This window comes from Phlebotomus papatasi, chromosome 2 (genome assembly GCF_024763615.1).
Source record: "Phlebotomus papatasi isolate M1 chromosome 2, Ppap_2.1, whole genome shotgun sequence".
NCBI classification, from domain to species: domain Eukaryota; kingdom Metazoa; phylum Arthropoda; class Insecta; order Diptera; family Psychodidae; genus Phlebotomus; species Phlebotomus papatasi.
In genome coordinates, this window is record NC_077223.1 from 67750148 (window position 1) to 67764155 (window position 14008).

The window sequence follows — 14008 nt, forward strand, 5'->3', positions numbered from 1 at the left end:
TGCATTTTTTTTCTCTCAATTTCATACAAATTTATTACTTTTCTCTACTACATGACACGTTTTTTTTTTGTATACAAAAAGATCTTAACAATACCTTGGACGGAATTTGATATTAAATTATTTCTTTTTTTTTCAACATGGAGCTCTGCAAAAGAATGCTTTGAAACACATTTTAATAAAAAGAAACATTCCAACAATATTCGGTATTGTGTGAGAAAGTCCACACAATAAATCATTTGTGAACCCACGACCTTGATTGTGAGAACAATATTCGTTGCAAAAATATAAAAAAAAAACAAAACAGATTACAATCTCTCCTCCAAAATTCACCCAGAAACCGGACAGAGCATTTGAACAGCTGAGAAAAATTAATTAAATTATACTCTCCATTGTGCAGCGGACAAGAAAGTCTACGTGCTTCTTCATGGAATAATTTTGCCGGATTTCAAGTGAATTTTCTGCTTAAAATGATTTAAATGCGATCATGTTGCTTTAATACACTTCATTTCACACCAATTTCCTGACGTAATATCTTCTGAATTAAAAATTTCCATGATTTTCACTTTAAAGAAAGATTTAAAATCTATGAAATTGCAATTTAAAATTTTACATCTTCACAAAATTTATCTTCTGCAAAAAGTCAAAGAGACAAGAGAAAGAAATTTTGTAGTGAAAGCTTCACACGATCATGTACCGATCACCTTTAAAAGATCATCTTCAAAAGCAATCTTAAGTAATTTCTCATGGAGATAAACCTTTCATGTTGACAAATTCTCCTCTTTCTCAATGAAAGTTTTTTTTTTTAATTAGAAATGATCTTCAGATGATCTTTAGTTTTTCATAAGGTTTTTTTTTGTTTACACCGAGAAAAATTTGGATGGTATTTTCTACAAATCGTGTCTTTAAATTCTACTATCTCAAAAGATAGTAGAAAATACCATCCTCCATAGAAACTTTCCTTTAGAATCTACCATCTTGACATTTTAAAATTTACTATCCTATAGATAGTAAATTCTAACAGCCGGATGGTAAAATTTACTATCCTTATTTAGATTTTACCTTGACCTCTCTTAGATTCTAATATACGGGAAGTAAATTTTACTGGCCGCATATTAGATGTTAAAATTTAACTGGAAGACAGTAAATTTTAACGGAGGATAGTAATTTGGATTGAAATTACCATCCAAGCCAGTAAAATTTCCCATCCTGCTGTTAGAATGTCATTTTGGAATATCGTGGGTGCCGATTCAACCGTTCCCGATATGCTTTGAATACATTATAGCAATTCGTGGCGCACCTGGAAGATGCTGGACTGTCATCACAAATGTCGCGTGTTCAAATCTCGGCGCAGTCGTCAATTTTCACGCACCAAAATGGCTTGAAATACAGAAAATATCATCCAAGAAGGGCCCCAAGCCCTCAAACAATGGCCAAAAAGCAATGAAAATAAGGAAAAATAAATTTTTCCGACATTTTTCATTCTAATATCCGGCTAGTAAAATTTACTATCCTGCCAGTAAAATTTACCATCCGGCTAGTAAAATCTAACATCCGGGGATATTAGAATTTACCATCCGGCTATTAGAATTTACTATCCATGCAATAGATTCTACAATTTTTGACAGTCCAATTTAATATCGCGTTTGCTGGGTGACTTTTTTACTATCCGGCCATTAGAATTTTGTATGGAGGATGGTAAATTTTACCATCCACATTTTTCTCGGTGTAATTACCTTTATTTTATGATCACATAATCTTGCTTGTGTGCAAAATAAATCTAAAATAAGCATCTTTCAACCAAAAACAACAATAAAAAAAGACTTGACGCCTTCAACACCTTCATCTCTTAACATTGATTCGTGATCTTTAAATGATCGTGAGTTTAATTAATCAATAAAATAAAAATTTCACTGCTTTTTGCACACAATAAATCAAATATTGCAACAGCATTATTGCGCAAAAGTTTTGCATCTCATTATTTTCTTTTAAACCCCATAAACTTTCGCTTCAAAACAAACAAAAAAAGTAAAAGAATACCTCTTTTTCTAAAAAATCAAAAACATTGCAAAATATGCAAATATTTTAAAAAGCATGGTGGGAAAAAAGGTAATGTGCGATTTTATTTTTCTTACTATATTTTGGAAGCCACTTGAAGCCAACCAAATAATCAATATAATTGATCTTCAGTGATCTTCAAGTGATCGTGCGTCATTATAAATTGCCTTTTCACGATCCTCTAGCGTGAAATCCACAATAATAAAAAATATATTATTGCATAAAATTTTCCATTTTAAACACTAAATCGGTTGGGATATTTAAAAATAAAATTATACCATTCGGTTAATTTAGTGTTTGTTTTGATGATTTTTTAAGCACGAGTAGATGCATGTTTCGGCAAGATCACGTGAAAAAACTTTAATAAATTTGAATAAAACTAAATGTTTAAAAATGTTATTTATGAAATTGATTCATATTGTTTCAAAACTTCACGTAACTTCTTTGAAAAATGATTTCCAAAAAACGGTCAGAAGTGTTCCCAATAGTTTCCAAGGATTCCAATTAGTTTCCAATGGTTCCCATTGTTTAAAGGCTTACTCAGGCGCAATTTTTTGGAATATTTTGATTTAGTATTGTAAGCGTAATCAACAAGTTTTGAAAAATCACTAAGCCCTTGTTGACTAGAATCTAGATATTCGAGAATAAGACTAAACCTTCAGTCCTACAAGGGTAGTTATTGGTACCCAAGGTTTCTTACGGCTTCACAATTATTCCTATAAGAATTCTTAATAATTTTTAAGTGTACCCATGGGTTCATATCAGTTCATAAACGTGCTTAGAATTTTCCGAGGGTTAACACGAATTTCCATTGGTTCCTCCTAGTGTTCTCATTCTTTTCCTAAAATTGTTATTAGATTCCTAGGGTTCTCATGGGTTTCCATTAGGTCCTAAGGGGATCGCAGTGACGCAATAGGCAAGACAGTTGGCTCTTGGACGGATCGATCCCCGGCTTGATTCACAGAGTGTTGTGAGTTCGAGTCCCGCCCGGTGCGAGGATCTGAATGTCTAGAAAAAGACATTTTCACTGCGATATAACGCAATAAAAATACACCGCCTCTGCCCAAAAACATTACGGGGAAGGTGCTTTTGGGCGATCTACGATCAGCATATTCTTCCAACACGGGATATACGACAACATGATTGAATTGTAATAATAAGTATATTCCGATACGATTAATAATAATTAGGTCCTAAGATTTTTTTTTTAAATAAATTTCCATGTGTTCTTATGGGCTTCTATCGATTCTTAAGAATTCTTAATAACTTCCGAATGTTCCCAAGAGTTCATAATAATTTTTAAATGATCCCATGGGTTTCTATAGATGTCTATTGTTACCGAAGACTTATTTTTTATTAATTTACAAGTGTTCCCATGGATTTCCATAGATTTACAAGACGTCTTAATAATCTCAGAATGTTCCCATAAGTTCCCTAGGCTTTCTAATAATTTTAGAATGTTCCCATTGGTTTTCATCAGTTCGCAAGAGTTCCTAAAATTTCAGAATGTTCCCATGTATTTCCATTATTTCCCGGGAGTTTCTAAGAATTTTCAAGTGATCTGAAGGATTTCCATCAGTTCACTAAAGTTCTTAGGATTTTCCGAGGGTTCTCATGGATTTCCGACAGTTCTTAAGAATATTTATTAATTTTCAAGTGTTCCCATGAGTTCCCAAGACTTTCTAATAATTTTCAAATGTTTCCATTGGTTTTCATCAGTTCACAAGAGTTCCTAATAATTTCCAAGTGGTCTAAAGGGTTTCCATCAGTTCAATAAAGTTCTTAGAATATTCCGAGGGTTCTCATAGATTTCCAATAGTTCTTATGAATCTTTCTTAATTTCCAGGTGTTCCCATGGCATGGATTCCCATAAATCCGCAAGATGTCTTAATAATCTCAGATTGTTTCCAAGAGTTCCCAAGACTTTCTAATAATTTCTAAATATTCCCATTGGTTTCTATTAATTCCCAAGAGTTCCTAATACTTTCCAAGTGCTCTTAAGGGTTTCCATTAGTTCACTAAAGTCTTAGGATTTTCGGAGGGTTCTCATGGACTTCCCATACTTCTTAAGAATTCTTATTAATTTCTATGTGTTCCTATAAATTCGCCAGACGTCTTAATAGACTCAGAATGTTCCCATTGGTTCCCATTTTGTTCCCAAGAGTTTCTAAAAAAAAAATTTAATATGTTCCTATGGGTTCCCATTGGTGTCTAAGAATTCTTATTAATTTCCAAGTCTACCCATGGGTTCCTAATGGTTTCTATAAGTTCTTATTTCTTTTAGAGGCTTTCGATTGATTCTCAAGTGTTTTAATAAATTACCTAGGCATCGGTCTATATTTCTGTCAAGGAATAACAAAGGATTCTACAAGAGTGCTTATAGCCTCTTAAAGGTTTCCTGTGAGGTTTTCCGTTTTCCTGGTCCCCCTAATCAGACTGTTTAGGCTTCCTTATAATGAATTACCTTTTATTTTGGTTTTGAAGAAATAAATTATCTCCACATTCCATTACAAATTTCAGTTTTAAATATTTTATCGTCTTTTAAGAACTCATTTGAATTTTTCATTCAATATCAAACATAACGTGTTAAATTTCTTTAAAGTTTTATTTGTTCCCAATGTGTCTACATCATTGGGAGCAATTTTCGTCAAAAATTGCGTTTTTGACAGAAATTTGACGTTTCCCCCTACAACGCTGTAGGGAATTTCCTTCAAAAAAAAAAAAAAAACAATTTTTGACAAAAATTGCTCCCAATGTGTAGATCCCATAATAGAATAAAACATTTTAAAAGTTTTTTATCTGAGAATTGAGGGTTAAGTTGTCGTTTTCTTAAGATAGTTTCTTTAATTTTTGAAAATCTTTAAAAGATCATGTGAAATTTAAAAATTGTCCTACAACCTACAGCATTTTTCTGTGAAGTTATTTTATTGAGTTCATTAAACTTCCCCTCAAAAAATACTTTAAAGAATGTACAGAAAAGTCCAATTGCCTTCAAATTTATCAGTTAATGATCTTAACGATCAAAAAATTAAGAAACTATTTTCATGTTCCTTTTATCTTCACAGCATTTCAAAAGATCCGCGTGTTTTTGTAAGAGAACAACAAACCCGATGTGTTACTCTTTTTTTATGCTAAAGAGAAATTTGTAAATTGAATATTTGGAGGTCAAAAGCTTGAATGATGCATTCTGTTTAAAATAAAACACTCCAAAGCCTCCAAAGAGTCCAAATGAATTATTCAAGAAATAATAGCTCTTACGCTAAAAATAATTAAAGTGCAAAAGAGATGTCTTACGAAGCAGGGAATATTTAGTAAGAAAGTGAAAAGAAAAACAAATATTTGTGATTATTGAAATAAGAGGAGAAATCTTTTTTATACTATCCCATCACCCACCACAGTATTACAAAAAAAAGTATTTCAGGGTGGTGCTAATTTAGTGCTCAATAAAGAAATTTTCTCTCTTTATTCGGTTGGTAAATCAAGAATTTACTGTTGATGGTATCTTCACATCAGTCAGAGAACCATGAAAGATAGTGGCTCTGCAATTGTGATCTTTGCCAGAGAGATGCGAAGTGTTTTTAAATTTAAGTAAGAGAAATGGATAAAAAGTGTTTCAAGCATTCTTTTATTTTTTTTAAAGCTCCAACGTGGACGGAATATCGATGAAGTCGAGACTATACTCCAAAAAAAATATCTTCACACAATATTTACAGATAGAAATTGGACGGAATTACGTGGACAAAATACTCTGTGGGGCAATTGACTAAAGTCTAAGCGAGAAGGAGAACGAGGCTGATGGCAGCTGAGATTGCAATGAAGACGTGAGATGATCTCAAGGAGCTGGACAAATTGCAGCCGTCAGTGGAACAGGTAAAAATACACGATCGATACTCCATCTGATCTCCCACATTCTGTACGTAATTGCAGTAATTGCCAAGATCTTTTGACGAACAGAATCTCTTGGCCCCAATGCCACCTGTGAATATTCCCACAAGTTAATATCTATCTTCTGGACACCAGCCAAAGCAGAGATTTATCAAGCACAGAGTGAAGGACTCTTTCACTTTACTGTATACTTTCAGGAAAGTAGTATTTGGACTGCTAAATAAGCCCCGCCTTTTAAAGAATTTTAGGCCACGCCTCTTTTAAAATCTAAAAATTTGGCTATGCCAAATTCAAAAATTAATATTAAAATTTTTGGCGAAAAAAATGAAAAAATGTAAATCCGATTATATAAAAAAATATCTGATTAGCTTTGCAATACTTGAAAGATCTGATCTAATGCAGTTTTACGAGTCTTATTGGCCAAATAGACTCAGGCTCGAGAATAATTTAGGCTGTAGAATTTCGCAGTAAAGGAATAGGTAAATGAAATTTATGGAAAGGACCTCTAATGAATGATCCTAAGCCCTAAGTGTGTGACAGTTTGGGATAAGTCTTTACAGACGAAATTTACAAGTCAAATATTCTCGAGGATCTGCTTGAGTCTATTTAGGCTCTTCCCCTCAAACACAGACTTGTTAACTTGATTTTTAATGAACAATTAATTGCAGACTGTAAAAATTATTAATAGACTGTATTTAAGTAACGTTCTTCAGCAGAGAATTCGTTTGGTCAGTACATTAAATATTGCAAATCATATTTGGTGAATAAAAAAATTGTTGTGATTACATAGGGTGGTAAATATGTCCTAATTCAAAACCATTTCCAGACGCTTTAACTTTGACAGAAGATTCAACACATTAAGTTCAATTTTTTCTGAAGAGAATTACATAAATTTACTCCTTGACTCTTCTAGAATGTTACTGTTTAGTGAAAATTCTTTAGATATAATTTTAAAACTTCTTAAATACAAGAAAAATTCACGAGCGTAAAATGCTTCTATTGTAAACATATTAATCCAAATGGAGACAAGGGAATGTTTCTAATTGGAGACAAACAGTGTAAGTGAAACCATGACGAAAAGCTTCCAAAACCCTGTTCAGTTGCTTTTGAGTGCAGGATTTGTTCCTATTCCTGGTCTTTTCTCATTTTCCATCTGAGACAATAAGAAATTTTTTTTAAAAAATCATATTTCTGGTGTTTCCTATTGGAGCATTTGCAGACAGTTCAAAAAAACTTTTTTTGTTCACGAAATAGGTAATTATTTCATTTGAAAACTTCACGTACCGTTAACAATAAAGATTAGCACTTAATTTGACTAAAATTAGCCAGAAATATGACATAAATGTTAAACAAAACGAATAAACAACAGCACCTCATTGTGTTTTTCATTGGAAAACATGGTCGATCGAAGAAAAATTCGATGGTGAAAACGTACACTTTTAATTTTTCTGAGAAATAAGCAATTAAAAATTTGTGAATATGAATGGATTTTCGCTTCATTTGGAGCAAAATTAACTAAATAATGAAACTGCGATATAGAAAGTATATAAATATAATAATTTAGTACTGTATTTATCGTGAAAACAATGACGTTTCCATTTGGAGTAGCGAAAAATTTCCATTTGGAGCAGGTTTTGAATTAGCTTAATTTACCCTAACTATTAAAGTTTGAGAAAAAGCAAAAATTATATTTTTATCCATTAAATAAGTGAGTGTAATCGACTCAATTCAATCTTGTACCAGTTGGGTTCTTCACTAAGAATTTTCTAGCAGTGATATTTTCCCTAATGACAGCTGGAAGATTGAAAACATTTATTGTTTCTTTTTCTTTGTGAAAAAAGTATTTTAAATCCAAAGGTTTAATTAAAAGTGAATTAGCGAAAAGGCGACCCAGTTAGTGCATGCTGATTTATTTCAGTATTACAGTAGACTCTCTCAAATTCGGGCATATGGGACCGAAATGTCAGCCGAATTAGATAGAAATTCGGGCGACAAACTTTTTGAAATGCAACGATTTTTTATTCATGTGCATACAGATACACTCAGCTCTTCGTTATCCGGCACTTTGTTATCCGGGTGACAGCTGCCAAACACTGGCGGTTGATGTATTCAAAATTATTTTTACTAAACATGAAGTTTCTCCAGTATGAATTAAAGTATATTATTATTATTGTATCGAAGTTTTTAATACATAATTGTGATAAAAAATGAAACATAACCACACCATGAAGAAAATTCTCTTGTTCTTTGTCAGACAGAAAATAAATTCACACAGCGCAAAATAGAAAAACCGTTGATCATTCAAAAAACCTAAATGTCATTTTGTCCCCCAGTCAGCCGGATAACGAAGAGTCGAGTGTATTGAGTTTACACACTAATATACAACATAAATTGCACGAAAATCCCTCAATAATGCAAAATCACATCAAAACTAAGACAAACCATGCCAAATTTGAGCATATTTGATTCATTTGATAATCATAATCAAACTTGAAAAATGACAACAAACTTTTTTCAAATGTAACCGCTGCCCGAATTAAAAAGTTGCCCGACGTTAAAACAGCCGAATTAGCGAGAGTCTACTGTATCATTATTTTATAACTTTTCTTTAATATTTTTGATAATTTTTTTATATTACGTTTCTTAATGAAACAGTGAATAATTCTATGGATTTAAAAGAAGTAAAAAAAGAATTTCATCAGACCAAAAACAAGCGTTTAAGTAGCACTCTTCGGAAAATGATCCAGTTACCCCACCTTACTATATATCCTGGCGATTGTATGTAGATTTTTAACAGAAGCGTTCAATACTTGTTAAAAGGTCAATTTGTTCTTTATAAATGAATCATTATCATTACACATTTTATCATTTTTATTTTATATTATAATGATCAATATGATCCGGTGGGTTAAATTCTTTCTTTTATTAGTTATTCCAAAAGTTGAGGTTACGTATGACATAACCTTAAGCACGAAAACAATCAATAATAATACGAAATTACCAAACAAATAAATCAATAAATAAGAAAAAAATAAAAATCTCCACTGTGTTTTCAAAATTTAACATTATACTAGAAACATTTTGAGGTTAGAATTTGACATTTTTTTATCAAAGTTGAAAAATATATTTAAGATTCAGAATTGTTTCGTAGCTAACCATTAATCAGAATTTCTTTTAAAAAATGTACTAGATTAGGAAACTTTGCAACACGAACTTGATTATTTTAGGGATATAGGTTAGGCATATATTAACTGTGTTATCACACTTGCACATTAAAATTTTAATATGATTCACATTAATTGTCGCTGGTGAGAGTCCAAATGTATAATTTGTGTGTTTGAATCATTTTATATTCAAAATTTGATCTATTTGTTGATAAAAAGGTAGACTTGGCCCGCAAAATTTGATATAAATTGATTTATAGCATTAATGCGAAAAATTAATGCAATTTACTCTTTAATTTTTTAATGTGAAAAATATTTATGCTTTAGGTAAATTTAAACTTATTTTTGCAGGCCAAGTCCACTTCTTTATCAATAAATAGAAAAACCCCAAATATTAAGTGACTCAAACACACAAATAACATATTTGGACGCTCACAAGCGACAATTAATGTGAATCACTTTAAAATTTTAATGTGCAAGTGTGATAACGCCGTAAGGCATATATAACCTAAGTTAACCTAAAACCTTTCGAATTACAGTAGACTCTCGCTAATTCGGCTCTTTTAAGATCGGGATACTTTTTAATTCGGGCAGCAGTTAAATTTGAAAAAAAAAAGTTTGTTGACATTTTTCAAGTTTCACCTTGGTATCGAATAAAGAAAATATGCTTCAATTCGCATTGGTTTGCCTTAGTTTATGATGTGATTTTGCATTATAAGGGGATTTTTATGACATTTATAACGAATATGAATACAGTAGAGTCTCGCTATAGGACATCGCTCTATAGTCCACAATTTATCGACCGTTGATTTCAAAACACTGATTTTATGTTAGGTTATGTTTTTTTGTACGCAACAATCATAATTATTTTAATATTTTTGGCAAACTTTATTAAGTATAGTTGTGATTTGTGATAATTGTGATCCATAATGAAGAGAGCAAGGACAAGTATCACAATCGCAAAGAAAGTGGAAGCCGTCGAGCAATTTCAATGCTAAAAGTCGTTGATAAAATTTAAAAAAATTACATGGACTATAGTGCGACCCAAGTGTCAAATTTGAAACCAAATATGGACTATAACGAGACTCTACTGTATGTAAATTAAATGAGTGTGCAGATGAATTAAAAAAATCGTTGCACTTCAAAAAGTTTGTCGCCCGAATTTCTCTCTAATTCCGATTACATTTCGGTCCCAAATGCCCAAATTTGAGAAAGTCTACTGTAAAATGCGTAAAATGAGTTTCAATTTCAAATACAGTAGACTCTCTCTCAATCGGCAATATGGGGCGAAATGTCATCCGGTTTAGCGATAGAATTGAGCGTCAAAGCCTTTGTAAATTCCACAAAAAGTGCTCATTTATAAAGAATCACGATAAAATAGGAAGAACTACAGCGAATTTGAGTGAATTAGCTTCATAATTAAGCGTGAAAACTGTCAACAAAATTTGACGCCCGATTGAGAAAGAGCCGATTGAGTGAGAGTCTACTGTAAATATTCTGAATAAGGCGTGACCTATTTTTTGAGGGGCGGAGCTTATTCAGCAATCCTGAGTAAGGATTAAAATCATTAGATTTTCGAAGAATTTATTAAATTAACAGTAAAGCAAAGAAGATCGTGAAGATTAGTAAGAAAGCATAATTATTAACCGTAAAGAGCAGTAGATTTTATGCAAAACTGAGCATCGATGACTGAATCGCAAGGTTCAGGTTTAATTGATGAATCAGGCATGTTAATGAGGAGATCTGAGCAGTCCATCGTCTCTCCGGAAGAGCACTGATAGCAGGAAATGGTCCCAGCTACGAGTTAGTACAAGACACCAGATGGAATGAGTTAGTATTTAGTTGAAAGGTAAGATTTCAGGTAAATCTACAAGGTAACTACTACAGAATCTCAGATGATGGATAGAAATTAAACTTCCGGAACCTCAATATCTACTAATCTAACTAATGGGATGACTAAAATGTTAATCGATGAGTTTATTAGTGGCGCTAGATTGATACCCGGAACCTGAAAAATAGCCGGGATACCTTCAAATCTGCCAATATGCTTCACACAGTACTGCGCCCCGTGGACATCGGAGCAATCTTGGGGCTCAATATCTGGCGTATCGTATCGCTCAAAGAGCTCCCCACATTGGAAGGGTGAGGAAGTGTCTGTGGCATTGCACACGTAGCACCTGATGCTGGACACTGTGTCCGGAAAACCGAGATTTTTCACAAAACAATTTATTAAAGACGTCTCCCCTGTCAATGAGAAATGTGCCTACTGTACTCAAGGGAAGAATCTTACCTGTCCGGAAAACAGCCAGAAAGGTGAGGGCGTACACAAATAAATTCATTTTAAACCAAAAAATGGAATAAAATTGCAGAAAACACTAAAAAATAGAAATTTTCCAAAAACCAAAACACACCCAAAACAAATGAATCACTGACACCTGTCGTTACAGGCAGCGCCGTCTGGTAGCAATTTTTACGCGCGTTTTTTTTTATGAGGGAAATTTTTTATTTGAGATTTTTCCGGGGGCAAAAATAATGATGAAAATGCAATTTTGTGTACAATTTCTTTTATAACTGTTCAATTTGACGTGATGCACCGTATGTCGTCCTTCCAGAGAATTAATATCAATTGGGTGCGATTGACTGGAGGTGTACGATCTGACTTGGCGCTCAGACTTCACCGAAGTTTGCGTGTCCGGTAGATTTGGCGTGCGCCTGGGCCTCCACCTGCCCCACCAGATGACAATCACACACCAGGCAACGCAGTGTGAAGCGATTGACATCCGTAAATTGCTTAGAAGCTTGAGCTTCCTTCGCCAATTGTTCAGCTTGCATGTAAATGCTCTCAGCCTCAACTGGGAAGATTGTCCGGGGTGTTGCTCCCTGAAATGATCAAATAAATATCTTTAACGATCCGGGAATCACTTCAGCAGAGTCGTCAACTCACCGTGAGGGATTCTAGGTACAGAGGATCATAGTGGATTCCGTCGAAGAGGAGAAAAATCCTCTGACCATAATTCTTGTCTTCACCAAAGCGATTTATGATGGCATTTGTGATGTCCACCACATCAATTTCCAGTCCATAGAAACTCGACAGGATAAAGACCTCAATAGCTCCACCCCAGGAGTCATCTCTCAAAATCCAAGCACAGTATTCACGATTGGGGCGCCCCAAAAAAGCTTCACTAAACGTATCAGGATCCGCAGCCACATGTTCAGCAATGATTTGTCTCATCAACACTCCACAATCCGTATTGACAGTCCCATTGAGGGCATATCCGATGCTCGTGAACAGGCACGAATTATCTGCTGGCACGACTTTCTTCAGCAGAAGCCCAGCAAACTCATCATCAGCCACTGCAGCTGACTGAGCAGCTAGAAGAGCATCTTCCCGTCGCTCAACACTCGGCACTTCACCCACAACCTCCTCCACAATCAATGTATCCCCATTAACGATCCCACTGGCCGTTATGGACTCCTCCAGTCCGGACATATTGAGTTTCCTAGGCGGGAAACCCACGAGAATGTGCATTGATTCCGGACGAAGTTTCGTAAATTCCACTATTTGCGATTTGAGCTGTGATAGCGTGAGGGAGGGTGACACATCCCGTAGGATATGTTGTCCAGTCTTTGTTTTCACTTTTAGTGAGAATCCCATGGTGTTTTGTCGATGAATTAGTGCGAAAAACTTAAGATTTTCTTCCAGAAAATCTTTGTTGTGGTTCACCTCCAAACCTAAACGTCACTCCGACTGACCCGACTGACATACTGCGCATACTGTACTGCTTGCATTCAGCCAATTGAGTACAAGTACAAGTACCATATACAATAGGATAGTAGGAATGCGAATGAGTAGGAAAATAATAGGCAGAGCGTAACCTGAGGGGTTATTCATTGGAGAAAGACAAGCCAATTGACTGAAAAAATACCGCGGCTTTCAGAAACAAGGAAATCTAATAGTTCCTCAAATTTGCACTCCTTAAACTTAAATTTTAACGACGCGACGGTTGAATTCAAAATGTAAAATTTGAGGTTATGTGAAGAAAGTTTTGCGTGCGGAGTCTGAATTAGAACCATAATTTCTCTTATGTGTCCTCAATATTATCGTATTAACTTCCGCAACAAATTCCATTTATTTAACAATAAATGACATTGATATATTCTCTAAAGTTATTTTCCTTAATTCTTCTTAATTAGGGAAAGTGCATTTCACATCAATTCCGTTACGTTTTTGAAAATATTGTTTAAATTGAGGTGTGAGAAGTCATCTGTACACCGTGTACACCCCAAATGTTCAAATATGAGGAAATCTACTGTACTGGAAAAGCGGAAAAGCTCTTGGAAACAGAGAAACATGACTGAAAAGCTGGAAAAATGAAAAAAATTGCATAAATGCGAGGAACAACTAGAAACAAGGAAACCATACCCGGAACAGAGAAACAGAAAAATACACTGGAGTCTCTCTAATTCTGCTCTTTTAAGCCGAATACGGCTCTAGATTCGAACACTTCATTTTTTCGTGTTCCTTGTGTTCCTTTATTGAATCTGACCTAACTTTTTTCAGGAAATGTGTCACTTAAGACTAGCTATATTATTATATATTGCCATACAGTAGACTCTCTCTCAATCGGGAATATGGAGCGAAATGTCATCCGGTTTATCGATAGATTTGGGCGTCAAAGCCTTTGTAAATTCCACAAAAAAGGCTGAATTATAAAGAATCACGATAAAATAGGAAGAACTACAGCGAATTTGAGCGAATTAGCTTCATAATTAAGCGTGAAAATTGTCAACAAAATTTTTCGCCCGATTGAAAAAGAGCCGATTGAGTGAGAGTCTACTGTAGTTCATATTCATAAAATGAATATGGAAAGAAATATGAATTATTCGAAGCCAGAGTATGTGCG

General features: G+C 34.0%; 2 protein-coding genes across 3 annotated transcripts; both read right to left on the bottom strand.

Annotated features, from left to right (window-relative positions):
- Positions 1–4: 4 nt before the first annotated feature.
- LOC129803962 (U-scoloptoxin(05)-Sm1a) lies at positions 5–11545 on the bottom strand. Of its 2 annotated transcripts, XM_055850861.1 has the most exons (4): positions 11395–11541; positions 11133–11294; positions 10752–10901; positions 5–6031 (listed from the first exon to the last, which is right to left on the bottom strand). In XM_055850861.1, exons 1-4 carry the CDS (start codon positions 11441–11443, stop codon positions 5826–5828), a joined length of 567 nt encoding a protein of 188 aa, XP_055706836.1. In that variant the 5' UTR covers positions 11444–11541; the 3' UTR covers positions 5–5825. The 2 variants fall into 2 exon arrangements, with proteins under 2 accessions (XP_055706836.1, XP_055706838.1); XM_055850863.1 differs by lacking the exon at positions 10752–10901 and having other exon boundaries at positions 11395–11545.
- A 38-nt stretch (positions 11546–11583) lies between these two features.
- Positions 11584–12894, bottom strand: LOC129803960 (ubiquitin thioesterase OTU1). Its single transcript, XM_055850859.1, has 2 exons — positions 12049–12894; positions 11584–11984 (listed from the first exon to the last, which is right to left on the bottom strand). Exons 1-2 carry the CDS (start codon positions 12757–12759, stop codon positions 11772–11774), a joined length of 924 nt encoding a protein of 307 aa, XP_055706834.1. The 5' UTR covers positions 12760–12894; the 3' UTR covers positions 11584–11771.
- Positions 12895–14008: the final 1114 nt, after the last annotated feature.